Source organism: Theropithecus gelada, chromosome 13, assembly GCF_003255815.1.
Source record: "Theropithecus gelada isolate Dixy chromosome 13, Tgel_1.0, whole genome shotgun sequence".
NCBI lineage: Eukaryota > Metazoa > Chordata > Mammalia > Primates > Cercopithecidae > Theropithecus > Theropithecus gelada.
In genome coordinates, this window is record NC_037681.1 from 52,655,465 (window position 1) to 52,671,049 (window position 15,585).

Consider the following 15,585-nt stretch of genomic DNA (forward strand, 5'->3'; position numbering starts at 1 on the left):
ATAGCATTCCTGCTCTGGGCAACGAGACTGGTCTACACAGGTAGGGCAGGCATTCTCCCTTAGTGTTATTCGGAATTTGGGGAAGTATCCCCTTTACCCAGAAAGATTGCCCTCACATATCTGTGTCTGAAGTCTAAAATCTGGAATTTCATCATGTTAGACAATATTCCCCAAATCTTCTATCATTCATTCTTTTTTTTCTTTTCTTTTTAGAGATAGGGTCTTGCTCTGTTGCCCAGGCACTGGTATGATCATACCTTGCTGCAGCCTGAAAATTCCTCGGTTCAAGTGATCCTCCCACCTCAGCCTCTAGAGTATCTGGGATTACAGGCATGCACCATCACGCCCAGATGATTAATTTTTGGTAGAGACAGGGTCTTCCTATTGTGCCCAGACTGATCTCAAGTAATCCTCTGCCTTGGCCTCCCAAAGTGTTGGAATTACTGGTGTGAGTCACCTGGCCCGGCCCCAACTAAGTAAACAATAGTTAGGGTCGAAATGGGGCTGGGTATCTTCTACAATTTCCCAGATGAGAATCTTGTAACACAATTAGCTACTAACTCCTGCAGGTGATTAATTTACAGGCTGGATTTCCTCCAAGACTTGAAGTAGGGCAGGGTGTCACTTGGCAGGGGAGGACTGGGTATTGGTAAAGATGGGGGTGCTCGCAGAAGGATTTGCTGAAGACAAGCTTAACCTGCACACACACACATATATATATATATGTATATATATATATATTTTTTTTTTTCTCTTTTCTTTTCTTTTTTTAAGACAGAGTTTCACTCTTGTTGCCCAGGCTGGAGTGCAATGGCATGATCTCGGCTCACCGGAACCTCCACCTCCCGGGTTCAAGTGATTCTCCTGCCTCAGCCTCCCCAGTAGGTGGGATTACAGGCATGCGCCACCACGCCCGGCTAATTTTGTATTTTTAGTAGAGACGGGATTTCTCCATGTTGGTCAGACTGGTCTCAAACTCCCGACTTCAGGGGATCCACCTGCCTCAGCCTCTCCATATATTTTTAATAAAAATATTTTTAATATATTTATATTTTTAATAAAAATATTTTAAAGCTGTTTAAACACATACATATATGTATATATGTAGGTGTGTGTATATATATCTTTTCAATCAGACTACAGCTCTGGGAATCTTCCCTATGGCTCCCAATCTGACAACTTTCCCCCAGCATGGACCTCTCTCCACCGCCCTTCTACCTTCCTTTCAAGTCTTGACACCTAGCAGAAACTACTAGAAAATTTAAAACAAAACTAATAAAAATGAAATCATGTCTTTTGCAGCAACACTGATGGAACCGGAGGCCATTATCTTAAGTGAAATAACTCAGAAACGGAAAGTCAAATACCATATGTACTCACTTACAAGTGGGAGCTAAATAATGTGTACATGTGGAGATAGAAAGCGGAATAGACATGGAGACTTGGAAAGGTGGGAGGGTGAGAGGGAGGCAAGGGATGAGAAATTATCTAACTGATAATGGTGGTTACACTCAAAGCTCAGATTTCACCACCACGAAATATATCAATGTAAAAAAACTGCACTTGAACCCCCATATCTATAAAAATAAATAATAGATAAATAAATAAAGCAAAACTATATATCTAACATTTTCACAGTATTCCTGGCTATTATTTCCAGCCAGGCTTGATTATAGCTGTAAACTAAAAATCCTAGGCCCCCTGCACCAATGGAATGCATCCCCTCTGGGCTAAGGGGACCCCGGAAAAAAACTTAAACAAAGGACCTGGCCATGACAGGATGGGAGGTCAAACACACATCATCATACTCCCTCTCTTTTGTGGTTTGAACACAACTCATCAGTATTACTGTTAACACAGAGATCATAAGACTAACAGAACAGACTTTTTATGGCAATAAAATACCAAGTTATAAACAGGACATAAGACCATGCCAGGCAAAGGCTAAGTCATGCAGCTCTGCACTTAAAGAACAAACTGTCAGGCCGGGCGCGGTGGCTCAAGCCTGTAATCCCAGCACTTTGGGAGGCCGAGACGGGCGGATCACGAGGTCAGGAGATCGAGACCATCCTGGCTAACACGGTGAAACCCCGTCTCTACTAAAAAATACAAAAAACTAGCCGAGCGAGGTGGCGGGCGCCTGTAGTCCCAGCTACTCGGGAGGCTGAGGCAGGAGAATGGCGTAAACCCGGGAGGCGGAGCTTGCAGTGAGCCGAGATTGTGCCACTGCACTCCAGCCTGGGCAACAGAGCCAGACTCCATCTCAAAAAAAAAAAAAAAAGGAACAAACTGTCCTAGGCTGGGCGTCGTGGCTCATGCCTGTAATCCCAACAGTTTGGAAGGTGGAGGCAGTAGAATTGCTTGAGCCCAGGAGTTCAAGAACAGCCTGGGCAACATAGTGAGACCTCGTCTCTCCAAAAAAAAAAACAAACAATGAGGATCGACTGAGCCCAGGAGGTTGAGGCTGCAATGAACTGTGATTGCACCACTGCACTCCCACCTGGGTGACAGAGCAAGACCCTACCTTGAAAAAAAAAATTTTTTTAAAGAATAAACTGTGCCGTAACCACCACAGATTTTTCTTCTTTGGTAGCTAAACATGCATTGGTCTCAAGACAAGCAATATTGATAGTTGTGAATATTAAACAATTCGCAACTCATCCAGCTCACAAATGCTAACAATCCCTGTTCCACCTGCCATAACTACAGCTTTGATTGGAGAAGAGAGTGATTTCAGTAACTCTCTCCTGATCAGAGGACCACCAACCACAGACTGGTTCTGGCTGGTTTACAGAGATTGCGTACCTGCTTACCTTTGTGTTCTGAAAAGAACTTCTGAAGTATAGGCCTATTGTAATACATTTAAATCATTTAAAGGGATGTACAATCTTTTGGTTTCCCTGGGCCACATTGGAAGAAGAATTGTATTGGGCTACACATAAAATACACTAACGCTAATGATAGTTGATGAACTAAAAAAAAAAAAAAAAAAAAAAAAAATTTGCAAAAAAAACAACTCATAATGTTTTTAAAAGGTTTATGAATGGGCCGGGCACGGTGGCTCAAGCCTGTAATCCTAGCACTTTGGGAAGCCAAGACGGGCAGATCATGAGGTCAGGAGATCGAGACCATCCTGGCTAACACGGTGAAACCCCGTCTCTACTAAAAAGTACAAAAAACTAGCCGGGCGTGGTGGCGGGTGCCTGTAGTCCCAGCTACTTGGGAGGCTGAGGCAGGAGAATGGCGTAAACCCGGGAGGCGGAGCTTGCAGTGAGCTGAGATCCGGCCACTGCACTCCAGCCTGGGCAACAGAGCGAGACTCTGTCTCAAAAAAAAAAAAAAAAAAAGGTTTATGAATTTGTTCTGGGCCACATTCAAAGCTGTCTTGGGCCACGTGCAGTCCACGGGCTGCAGGTTGGATAAGCTTGATTTAAATGCTAAATCTCCACCCCAAAGTAAACTTGGGTTGTATGTTACATGCATGTTTATTCAATAGGCATGCGTCAAGACCACCTTCAGGAATATTCATAGCTCCTCCTGTAATCTGTTGAATATGTATGTTTAGCCAACCCATTCAACCTAAAGCGTCTACCCCAACCCCTCCTTCGAGGTGCCTGTCTGTGGTCTTGGTTAGAGGCATGTTTCCCAGCCTGCGGGATGGCCACCTTGCAGGCTGTAACCCTTTAGAAGAAATAATGTCTCCTCTCTCCTTTTCCAAATTTATACACTATTATTTTTTTTTAAGTGAACATAGCACAAACCACTGATATTTACAATACCTGGCAGCCGTTGATTCTGTAGGTCGTGAATACTCAAGGTTTTCAGGTTTGTTACAGACGTGATATGCTGCTCATCTTCTATGGTGAGGGGACTGGCTTCCAGCATGAGAGAATAAATGTTCTTACAGGTACTCAGGACCAAACTGAGGCTTCCAGCCACACCAGCACATCTCTTTATTTGCAGCCTGAGGCTTGTGGCAGAGCTGAATATTTTTCCCAGATACTTGATATCTTTCTTATTCAACTTGCTGAAATCCCGGAGTGTGACCTCCAGAGTCCTGAATTCCTGCTTCCAGTTGAAGAACAAAGATACAGCCCTGCTGGGAATGTAGGTTTCTGGGGCCTCTTCCATGTGGATTGTGCCTGTGTCTTCTGCAGCCTTGTCCCATGAAGCCATAGCTCCCCCATAGAAGTCCAGTTTAATGAAGTCCAGAGCGCTTGCACAATTGGGCAAGTGTTCAAAGAAGTCAAATAAGTAATCGGGGATGTTCTCTGAGTTGATATATAAGCTTTTGCCTTGAAAGAAAGCTTCAAATTCTTGGCTCAGGGCTGATTTGGATGTACTCTCATGATATAAATGGATGCCACACTCTACAAAGGAATTGATGTTTATGGCTTTCAGAATTTCTTGCTCAGTGGTGTTTTTCACACTTTGCAAAGATTCCTGTCTCCAGAGAGGCCTCTTGGTGATGGAAAGCCCGAGAAGGCAGCCATGTTGATACACTGCTGCGAGGTGCTTCATAACAGCCCTGGTGGCTTCCACAGATGACCCACAGGTGTACCGGAGCAGGCTGCTATACGTGGATGTAATGTCCGAAATGGAAACCATTTTCTGCAAGTAACCATTCCCCTTGGTCACCTCCTCTGGCTCATGAGACGTCAATAAACTGCTGAGTCTTCGTCCTGCTGTGTACTCCTGGAATGACTTGTGAAAGAATTTATACTTTGGCTTGAACCTTTGAGCCGTATATTTACAGAGGAGCCCAGTTGTCAGCAGGACTTCCTCATTCACGCTGGACACATCCTCCAGTTTGAAATCAAACTTGTGGGAGAACACACCCTCCAGAGCTAGGTCTCCACAGTGGTCCAGGCTCCGAATGAAGTCACTTGCAGTCACACCTTTATGTTTGTGTTTGTTTTTCTGTATCAACAGATCATAGAAGGTATGGAACAGTGTTGTTTGTGTGTGAGAGTGGAACTCACTTTCACCCATCTGGATTGCACAAGTGATGACCACAAAGAGAGGGGTCTTCATGAGATTCCTCAAGCACCTGGATTTCTGAATTTGGAGCAACAAGCCTTCAGCAAGCTCCTTGATCAGCACTTCTCGGATGAGAGCCTGCGCGCTGTCTTCTGTCATATCCCCCACCTCAGCAATCAGGGCACCAAACTGCCGTATGTGCCTCAGGCACTCAGTGGTGGTGGTCACGATGACCATGTTCTTGAAGCGGTGGTTTTCCTTTATCAGGGCTTCGATTTCTGGGCAGTTCTGGGGCTTGAATTCATTGTAGCCATCAAGAAGAAAAAGAACCCTCTGCCGTAGCTTCAGCAGCATGGCCATGAATGTCTGCTTCCTGATTGTGCCTGGTATATCCAAGACCTGATCACAGAGGGTTTCAAAAAGTCCGCCCTGGGCCCTGCTGAGACGGATGAAGAAGACGAATTTGAACTTGGTCAGAGCCTCGCACTTTCCGGAGCCCCAGAGCATGGCAATTCGCTGCAGCAGAGTGGACTTCCCTTTGCCAGATTCCCCTTCAATGATGCAGGGGCTCTGAAGAGCCTGCAGGAGGCCGTTCAGGGTCAGCTGCTCCACGCGGTGATGGTGTTGGTCCTTCCTCCACAGGACAGGTTCTGTGAAGGTGCTTTTCAGGCTAAAAATAATGTCAATATCTTCACCAAGGGGATAGAAGTTCAGAAAAGATGGGGTATGGTACCAGTCCTTTAAATCCTGAGCCAAATCGTCCAAGTCTCCTTCTGATATCTGATAGAAAAGACCTATTAGAGAAGAGGTGATGTTAAACAGGACCCAATTCTGTGTCTCCTCAAAACCTAGAGTTCAGGAGGATGAACGAGGGGGTGAGGCTGAGAATCTGCCATTGGTGAACGTAATGTCCTTTCCCAGTTCCGAGCAGGCACAAAGGGTTCTGTCTGCTGCCCCTTTCCCCGGCATCCTTTACCCCACTCCCCTTTTTGCTTTCTGTTTCCTCCTTTCCACAACCAAATCTTATAGCAGCTGGTTGGAAAAGGGAGGAGCTTGTGTATGGGTTAAGGAAAGTAAAGAATTTGGCGGAGAAAGATGGTTGGGGTAACTGTCAGCATATTAGGCCTTCACTCTAAGTAAAATCTGTCATGACCTTATTTACTAATTAAAAAAAATAAAAACTGAATTCATATTTCATGAAAAATAGAACTGTGCTCTTGTGTCAGTCAGGCTGTCTTTACCAGGAGGCCTGGACATGGTAGGTAGTCAGCTGGGCCTCTCTCCCATAGGTTGATCTCATCCAAGCAGGGAACGCTGAGAACCACCGCTGCATTGGCAGCTTAACTAGTACACTCACTGTCCTGTTTTATCTTGCAGTGACACTATACTCAGTCATTTATTCCCTGGCCCTGGGGTTGGTTGGCTTCACCATCAATTGATCTACTATGAATTTTTCCTAAAATCATCTAAGCTTTTCCTTAGCAGGAATCAAAGGCCATTGCCAGGTGATATGAAGAGGAGGAAAAGCAGAGGCTCTGCCATCTGCTTTTGGAACTTTGTTATGGTCTATGCTATTTGCAGAAACAGATGCAAAACTAAATGATACTTACTTTGTCCATTCAAGTCCTGAAATAGAGGATAGTTCCATTCCTCAAGGGATTTAAGAAAGAGGTTACAGGCCTCTGAACCCTTTTTCAAAATCATGTGAATGATCTCTCTCGCAGCATCCTGCTCCACCTTCTTGCAGCAAATGTTGCATACTTCTTCGTAATTCAGAACACTCCATGCAAATAGGTCATCTGTAATTTGCTTTACAACAGTCATTCCCATTCTTTGAATAAGGGCTCGGATATTGTCCTTTATGAAATTCACTGAGGAGATGGGGAGAAATATATATATTTATTTGTTTATATATAATGTGCATGTCAGCATCTGTCTCCAGAGCATTAGGGCCATGCATTTTTTTCCTGTGGGCATCTCCTGAGCTATGGAGATGCCAAATGCTTGAATTCCAGGCCTTTAAGAAATGCTCTGCAAAGCAGTTCTAACCCCAGAGTCATTGATGAGCAAGATGGTTTTGCTTTGGTGATGAAGTAAGGTGAGTTATCTTGTCCCTCCGATATAAAACAGTCCCCATCGAGGTCGTAGTGGTAAGACCGTTGGCTTTAGAATAACAGCACTGGCCTAGGATCTGCCACTTGCTACCATCTGTGTGACTTTGGCAAGTCACTAAGCCTCTTTGAGTCTATTTCAATTCTGTGCTGCTGGCTGGGCACGGTGGCTCACACCTGTAATTCTAGCACTTTGGGAGGCCGAGGCGGGTGGATCACCAGAGGTCGGGAGTTTGAGACCAGCCTGACCACATGGAGAAACCCTGTCTCTACTAAAAATGCAAAATTAGCCAGGTGTGGTGGTGCATGCCTGTAGTCTCAGCTACTCGGGAGGCTGAGGCAGGAGAATCGCTTGAACCTGGGAGGTGGAGGTTGCAGTGAGCCGAGATTGCACCATTGCACTCCAGCCTGGGCAACAAGAGCAAAACTCCATCTCAACAACAACAAAAAAAGTTTTGTGCTGCTAAATGGTTTCACAAACTGGCCTTCTAGGAGTAAAGGCCCTAATTTGTAGCATTCACCAATCCCCGTGGTATAAATATTCCTACCATGGCCTATTTCAAGCTAACAATGTATGTCAACTGGCTAACAAAATCCTGAAAATTCAATAATCAGGTTTCATATCACAGTAAGAACCAGCTCCAGCACACCAGGGATTCCTCATCTGTACAATGGTGTGGAGAACGGTATTTAACTTAGGAAGTTGTTACAAGAATTCATGTATAGTATCTCGTACAAAGTTATAACTCAATATATGATAGCTACTATTTTTAGCCTTTATTCAGGTGTCACCCTACAAAGGAAGAGCACATTTTATCTCTCACAGACTTTGGTCTTTTCTGAAGAGTATCACATCAAAACATTGATTTTTATCCAATGTAAGCTCTCCCGCCTGGCCTTGAGGATAGTTGTGTCCTTTTTGTGTCTGACTCTGCAATGTCTAATTCTGAAAGGCAGACCACACTGTACCCAGGCACTGTGCCCATTGTGCCCATGCTATGTTTGTGACAGCTTGGAGAAATGTCTTCCTGGTTTTTAACTCTCAGACACCGTCTGCACTAGATTTCTTCCTGGGCTAGGCTGCTTCTGGGTTTTTTTGTTTTGTTTTGTTTTTGTTTTTTTGATGAAGTTTCGCTCTTATTGCCCAGGCTGGAGTACAATGGTGCGATCTCAGCTCACCACAACCTCCGCCTCCTGGGTTCAAGTGATTCTTCTGCCACAGTCTCCCAAGTAGCTGGGATTACAGGCATGCGCCACCACGCCAAGCTAATTTTGTATTTTTAGTAGAGATGAGATTTCTCTATGTTGGTCAGGCTGGTCTCAAACTCCCGACCTCAGTTGATCTGCCCGCCTCAGCCTCCCAAAGTGTTGGGATTACAGGCATGAGCCACCGTGCCTGGCCGCTCCTGGCTTTCAAACCTGTGTTGACTGATCAGAGAGGGAATGTGCTTCTCTCAAAGACCCCAGAACCTCTCTGGCCTGAAATGCACCATCAATCACTCCAAGCACCAGGACCCCATCCCAGCTGTCCTTTCTCACCATTGCAGAGCTCTACTGCTGACCTCAGCCGGAATATTCCTTGTCTACATGTCCTGCAAGACAGTCCCATCTCTTTCCTTCTGGGGTCTCATCTGTTCTCTAGCTTCTACATCATCCCTATGGAAGTAACCTCTAAGTCTGTGTCCCGTTGTGATCTTCAGTTTAGAGCTAAAGAAATACAGCCTTAGCTGGATGCGGTGACTCATGCCTGTAATCTCAGCACTTTGGAAGGTTGAGGTGGGCGGATTATCTGAGGTCGGGAGTTCAAGACTAGCCTGACCAACATGGAGAAACCCTGTCTCTACTAAAAATACAAAATTAGCCAGGCATGGTGGCGCATGCCTGTAATCCCAGCTACTTGGGAGGCTGAGGCAGGCGAATCGCTTGAACCTGGGAGGTGGAGGTTGCGGTCAGCCGAGATCGCGCCATTGCAGTCCAGCCTGGGCAACAAGAGCAAAACTCCGTCTTGGAAAAAAAAAAAAAAAAAGAAAGCAAGCCTCAGAAAGGCTTAGAGACCCACATACACAAGTTCACAGCCTAGCCTTCCTAAGACTACATTTCTTCACCTATAAAATGAAGACATGTTATTTAAAAGACTCTATTTAAAAGACTCATTATATTGAATAAGTCACATAACTCTCATACACAAAAATGTCTCAAAATTGGAAAAGTGGCTGGGCGTGGTAGCTCACGCCTGTAATCCCAGCACTTTGGGAGGCCAAGGCGGGTGGATCACGAGGTCAGGAGATCGAGACCAGCCTGGCTAATATGGTGAAACCTCGCCCTTACTAAAAATACAAAAAATTAGCTGGGCATGGTGGCACGCGCCTGTGGTCCCAGCTACTCAGGAGGTTGAGGCAGGAGCATTGCTTGAACCCAGGAGGTGGAGGTTGCAGTGAGCCGAGATCACACCACTGCACTCCAGCCTGGGCTACAGAGCGAGAGTCTGTCTCACAAAAAAATAAAAAAATATAGATATATATATCTATATATACAAAACAGTAAGGTATTATTGTACTATGTTATATATCCTTGTATGTAGACCATCATACTCCTTCCTTATCAAGTAATTAGGTGGAAAAAATGCTGCTCATTTATTAATTCATTATTCATTCTTTTCAGAATATCTCTTTGTCTAGACCAATGCCTTTCAATAGAACGTTCTGTGATAATGAACATGTTCTATATCCGCATTATACAATATGGTAGTCATTAGTCGTATCTCACTACTGAGTACTTGAAATCTGGCTACAGTGACTGTGCAACTGAAGTTTAAATTTTATTTAAATTCACCTTTAAATAGCTACAGGGGGCTAGTGGCTACTACTAATATACTAGACAGCGCAGGTCTACACCCAGTCGTTGAAGTGGAAAGAGCTACATTTTGGTTGCCACTTAGATCTACACCGTGTTTCTTCACAATGAGCTTGATGTGTGTAGCTCTCTGCTGTCTGGCTGAACAGGTGATGAGAACACTTTAAAACATACACCTGGTCACTCTTTGTGTAAGTCCTATCCTGTCTGTGGTTCTGTCTTTTATCACAGCTTACCATATTTGCAACTGAATTCCTAAAACAACAGAAGAATATTTATCGGTAATTCCACATACGACTGGTCAGAGGAAGCCATGAATTGATTTTCCATTCAACATCACCAGTATTTGGTAGCAGACTGTATAACCAGGCAGATGTTATTTCTCATATACTTACTTGTTCTAAATGAAAGCTTCCCACCTTTCTATAACTCAATAGAAAATATTTCCAAATGGACAGGTCAAAGGTGATCCCAATATTGTCCTCTTTTTTCTATAAAACTACTCTTCATTCTGTAAAACAAACAAAACAGAACCAGAGACTATCAGGCAGAGGGGCTGGTGCAATTAACTAAGTAATGCCCTGCTTTTCATAGATAAGAAAATGGTGACTCAAACCAGATGAAAACTTGCTCAAAGCCACTGGCTATTCATGGCCAAGCCCTAAAGAGAACCCAGGGGTCTGGACTCCTGGCCTAGAGCTCTAAACTGTGTTCAACTGGAACTTTGCCCTTCTCTTCAAAGTTTCTTCTCGTTTCTGCTGTTCAGAGCCAAGAAGGCAACTTGGAATTAAATGTCAAAAGATGGTATAAGTGTCAACATGAATGGTGCAGAGGGTACGTTCTCTCCGGTATTTCCAAGAAAGAGTATATGGACTGGAATCATCCAGGGAGGAAGTTTTCATGAAGGAGACAGCACATGAAGCTGGTCTTAAAGGATAAGTAGGGCCGGGTGCTGTGGGAGGTCAAGGCAGGCGGATCACCTGAGGTACGGAGTTCGAGACCAGCCTGACCAACACGGTGAATCCCCATCTCTACTAAAAATACAAAAGTTAGCTGGGCCTGGTGGCACACGCCTGTAATCCCAGCTATTCGGGAGGCTGAGGCAGGAGAATCATTTAAGCCCGGGAGACGGAGGTTGCAGTTAGCCGAGATGGTGCCACTGCACTCCAGCCTGGCAGACGGAGCGAGACTGTGCCTCAAAAAGGAAAAAACAGACTGTGCCTCAAAAAGGAAAAAAAAAAAAAAAAAGGATAAGTAAGATGAGGCGAGGTAGTTGGGTTGGGGTGGAGGTGGAGGTGAGGATGTAAAACGCCTTGCAGGTGAGAGGATGAGACCGGGGAGTATGGAAAGGGGAAAAGTTCTCTTGTCTCCTTCGCAGGGCGTGCGATGGGGGTGTGGCTTGCTTCTTCAGTGCCCGCTGCTCAGACCTCTAGGGGAGCATACAGATGGGCAGGCTGTGGGGTTCCAATCCCACGGCAGTGTCTAGTGGTGAATGTTTACAGCTCCTGAAGCCCCAGTGGGTGTGTGTTACAGGGTGCTCTTTCGGTTTAGCTGTCCGTAGGCGGCTTGTGTTAGCTCAATTAGACCCCTGCCTTATTGCAAGGACAGAGGGTTTTCTGTGTTCCGGGGTTCTTGCCTTGGGGTTCTTGCCTTGGTGTACCGGAGGAATTGGATCACACGTGGTCTTGGAGAAAGAGTGCAAGGTTTTATTGACTAGAAGAAGCTCTCAGCAGATGGGGTAGCCAGAAGGGAGATGGTTTTTCCCTGGAGTCAGACTGCCACCGACTCTTCTCCAACACTCGCGGCCAAACTCCGCGCGTCCTTCCTCCGGCGGATGCCCTGCTGGCGTGCCGGTGTCTGTTGTGTGCTCTTCCGCCAGCACTCGCCTTTCAATGTCCTCTCGACGTCCAGCTGCTTGTATCTTCTTCCGCCGATGTGTTCCTCTCGACGTCCAGCTGCTTGTGTATCTGCCTGCTAGGGTCTCTGGGATTTTTATACGCATAGGATGACGGTGTGGCAGGCCAGGGTGGTCTTGGGAAATGCAACATTTGGGCTCCAAGGCAGGAGTGCCTGTCCTCACCTAGGTTCGTGGGCACAGGCCTGGGGGTGGAGCCCTTGCCAGGGACCCGCCCTTCTGGGACCCGCCCTTCTCTTCCCTGCACTTCCCTGACCCGGTTTCCTATCAGTATGAGTAATTGAGGAGACAGAAAAAAGGAGTTATGCTTCCAGGGTACAAAGGGGAAAAGCTATGGAAAGCCTTGTATGCCAAGATGAGGCATTTGTTCTTTATCCTATGAGCAACTGGGAGAGATTATGCTATGAGGAGCATGTTTAAAGTGATGTTTTAAGAAACGGATTTTGGCCGGGCGCGGTGGCTCAAGCCTGTAATCCCAGCACTTTGGGAGGCCGAGACGGGCGGATCACGAGGTCAGGAGATCGAGACCATCCTGGCTAACACGATGAAACCCCGTCTCTACTAAAAGATACAAAAAACTAGCCGGGCGTGGTGGCGGGCGCCTGTAGTCCCGGCTACTCGGGAGGCTGAGGCAGGAGAATGGCGTGAACCCGGGAGGCGGAGCTTGCAGTGAGCCGAGATCCGGCCACTGCAATCCAGCCTGGGCGACAGAGCGAGACTCCGTCTCAAAAAAAAAAAAAAAAAGAAACGGATTTCATCTTCCTGGTATGGTCCTGTCATTTCATCCTCCTAGATGGTTTGAAAAGCAACTTTCTTTCTCCCTTTCCCCTCCACACACTCTGAGAAGCAGGGGCCCAGAAGCCTCTGAGACTGCTCTGTGTGCATTCCCAAACCAAGTTAGATGATCTACCCCGGCTCCTCATACACACATACACGACCCCCTGCGTCAGGATGAAGATGCGAAGTCTGAATTAAAGGCAGCATGAGAGGGCAGACAGGAAGTGGGGAAGAGAACTAGAATCACTGGGTGGGGAGAAACAAAACGGGAGCTTTGTGAGTGGGATTGGGGTATGTGAATGGAGTTGGCTTGGGAACTCATGTTATCCTAACATTAAAACTCTTTTTTTGAGACAGGGTCTCACTCTGTCACCCGGGCTGGAGTGCAGTGGCCTGATCATGGCTCACGGCATCCTTAACCTTCTGGGCTCAGGTGATCCTCCCACTTCAGCCTCCTGAGTAACTGGGACCACAGGTGTGTGCTACTATGCCTGGCTCATTTTTTTTCTTTCTTTTTTTTTTTTTTTTTTTTTTTTTTGAGACAGAGCCTTGCCGTGTTGTCCAGGCTGGTCTCAAACTCCTGGGCTAAAGTGATCTGCCTGCCTCAGTCTCCCAAAATGCTGGGATCACAAGAGCGAACCACCGCGTCTGGTCATTACCCTAACATTTTATTATGAACATTTTCACACATAGAGAAAATCCATCCCTCTATTCATTTATCAATCTATGTAAGTTGCAGATGTTAGCACATTTCTATGTCCATATAATTAAGTAGAATTCAATGCTGGTTTATTATTCTTTATTATTCTTTATTCTTTATTATTCTTTCTTAGGAAAAATTCACCTACAGTGAAAGCACAGATCTTAACTGTACCCTTTGATGAGCTGAAAAATGCTTCTACTTCAAACACCTATCAAGACAGAAAACACTGCCCTCTCCTTGGAAAGTATCCCATGCCCCTTCCCAGTCAAATTCCGTCTCCACCGTACCCTCACAGGCAATCTCCATTCTGATTTTTTTAAACCATAAATTAGTTTAGCCTGTTGAAGAACTTCACATAAACGGAATCATACAGCATGTGCTACTCCTTTCATTCCACACAATGTCTGTGTAAGTCATTCATGCTGTTGCTTGTAGTATAAGTAGTTTATAACATTTCATTGCTTAGTAGTACTCTACTGTATAAAATACTACAATGTATTGGCCGGGCGCGATGGTTCACGCCTGTAATCCCAGCACTTTGGGAGGCCTAGGCGGGCGGATTACGAGGTCAAGAGATTGAGACCATCCTGGCTAACACGGTGAAACCCCATCTTTACTAAAAACTACAAAAATTAGCCGGGTGCAGTGGTGGGCACCTGTAATGCCAGCTACTTAGGAGGCTGAGGCAGGAGAATTGCTTGAACCCGGGAGGCAGAGCTCACCGAGCAAAGACGGTGCAACCGCACTCCAGCCTGGGCAACAGAGCGACACTCTGTCTCAGAACAAAACAAAACAAAACAAAAACAAAACAAAACAAAACAAAAAAACATGCATTTCACAACAAAACCTCTCACTCAGGTTCCCCTCTCTCTCTGCAGGAGAGAGAGCTATTCTCTTTTCTCTTTCTTTCCCCTATTAAACCTCCACTTTCTTTCTTTCTTTTTTATTACCTTTAATAAAGATAATAACATTTTACTGGTAAGGATCCGAGAAGGAGTCTGGATACCTGTTTCCCTCAATAGAACTTGGGAGGCCTCTCCCTTCATACATATTATCACTGAAGTACTAAAAGGAATACTTAATAGATCAAAGAGATTCATATTTACTTTAATAGCTGTGATCATAGAGCTTATAGCTATCACAGCTACTGCTGCTGCTGGTGATGTTGCTTTGCACTCTTCTATAGGCAGGCTGGAGTGCAGTGGTGCGACCTCAGCTCACTGCAACCTCTGCCACCTGGGTTCAAGCGATTCTCTTGTCTAAGCCTCCCGAATAGCTGGGATTACAAGTGCATGCCTCCTTACCCAGCTAATTTTTGTATTTTTAGTAGAGACTGGGTTTCACCATGTTGGCCAGAATGGTCTCTATCTCCTGACCTCGTGATCCGCCCCCATCGGCCTCCCAAAGTGCTGGGATTACAGGTGTGAGCCACTGTGACCGGCCTAAACCTCCACTCTCGAACTCCACTCTCAAAGTCTCTTTTTGTGTGTCTATGTCCTCGATTTACTTGGTGTGAGACAACGAACATGGGGTATTTGCCCCAGACAATGATGCTGCTTCAAAAGCATATCTGTTTTCAGAAAATAAAATTTCCCTTTTATGTTAAAACTAATTCATTAACAATATAAAAAAATTGTCATTGAAATTGGAGCAGCCAGGTGTGGTGGCTCTCACCTATAATCCCAGCACTTTGGGAGGCCAAGGCAGGTGGATCATGAGGTCAAGAGATTGAGACCATCCTGGCCAACATGGTGAAACCCCGTCTCTACTAAAAATACAAAAATTAGCCAGGCGTGGTGGCGGGCGCCTGTACTCCCAGCTATTCAGGAGGCTGAGACAAGAGAATCGCTTGAACCTGGGAGGTGGAGGTTGCAGTGAGCTGAGATTGCGCCACTGCCACTGCACTCCGTCTGGTGATAGAGGGAGACTCTGTCTCAAAAAAAAAAAAAAAAAAGAAAAAGAAAAAAGAAAAAAAAAAGAGGCCGGGCGCGGTGGCTCAAGCCTGTAATCCCAGCACTTTGGGAGGCCGAGACGGGCGGATCACGAGGTCAGGAGATCGAGACCATCCTGGTTAATACGGTGAAACCCCGTCTCTACTAAAAAGTACAAAAAACTAGCCGGGCGAGGTGGCGGGCGCCTGTAGTCCCAGCTACTTGGGAGGCTGAGGCAGGAGAATGGCGTGAACCCGGGAGGCGGAGCTTGCAGTGAGCTGAGATCCGGCCACTGCACTCCAGCCTGGGCGACAG

At 45.8% G+C, this 15,585-nt stretch overlaps 1 protein-coding gene across 3 annotated transcripts in view; it reads right to left on the reverse strand.

The window, feature by feature from the left end:
* NLRC4 (NLR family CARD domain containing 4) overlaps positions 1–15,585 on the reverse strand; it is a 43,332-nt gene that overhangs the window by 23,465 nt on the left and 4,282 nt on the right. For 2 of the 3 annotated variants that reach the window (XM_025354280.1, XM_025354279.1), the window contains exons 2-4: positions 10,340–10,455; positions 6,591–6,851; positions 3,780–5,774 (exon numbers count right to left, since the gene is read on the reverse strand). In XM_025354280.1, the coding sequence (XP_025210065.1) occupies positions 3,780–5,774; positions 6,591–6,851; position 10,340 (2,257 nt within the window). In that variant the 5' untranslated portion in view covers positions 10,341–10,455. The remainder of the gene's footprint in view (positions 1–3,779; positions 5,775–6,590; positions 6,852–10,339; positions 10,456–15,585) is intronic. The other variant, XM_025354281.1, reaches the window with a different exon arrangement.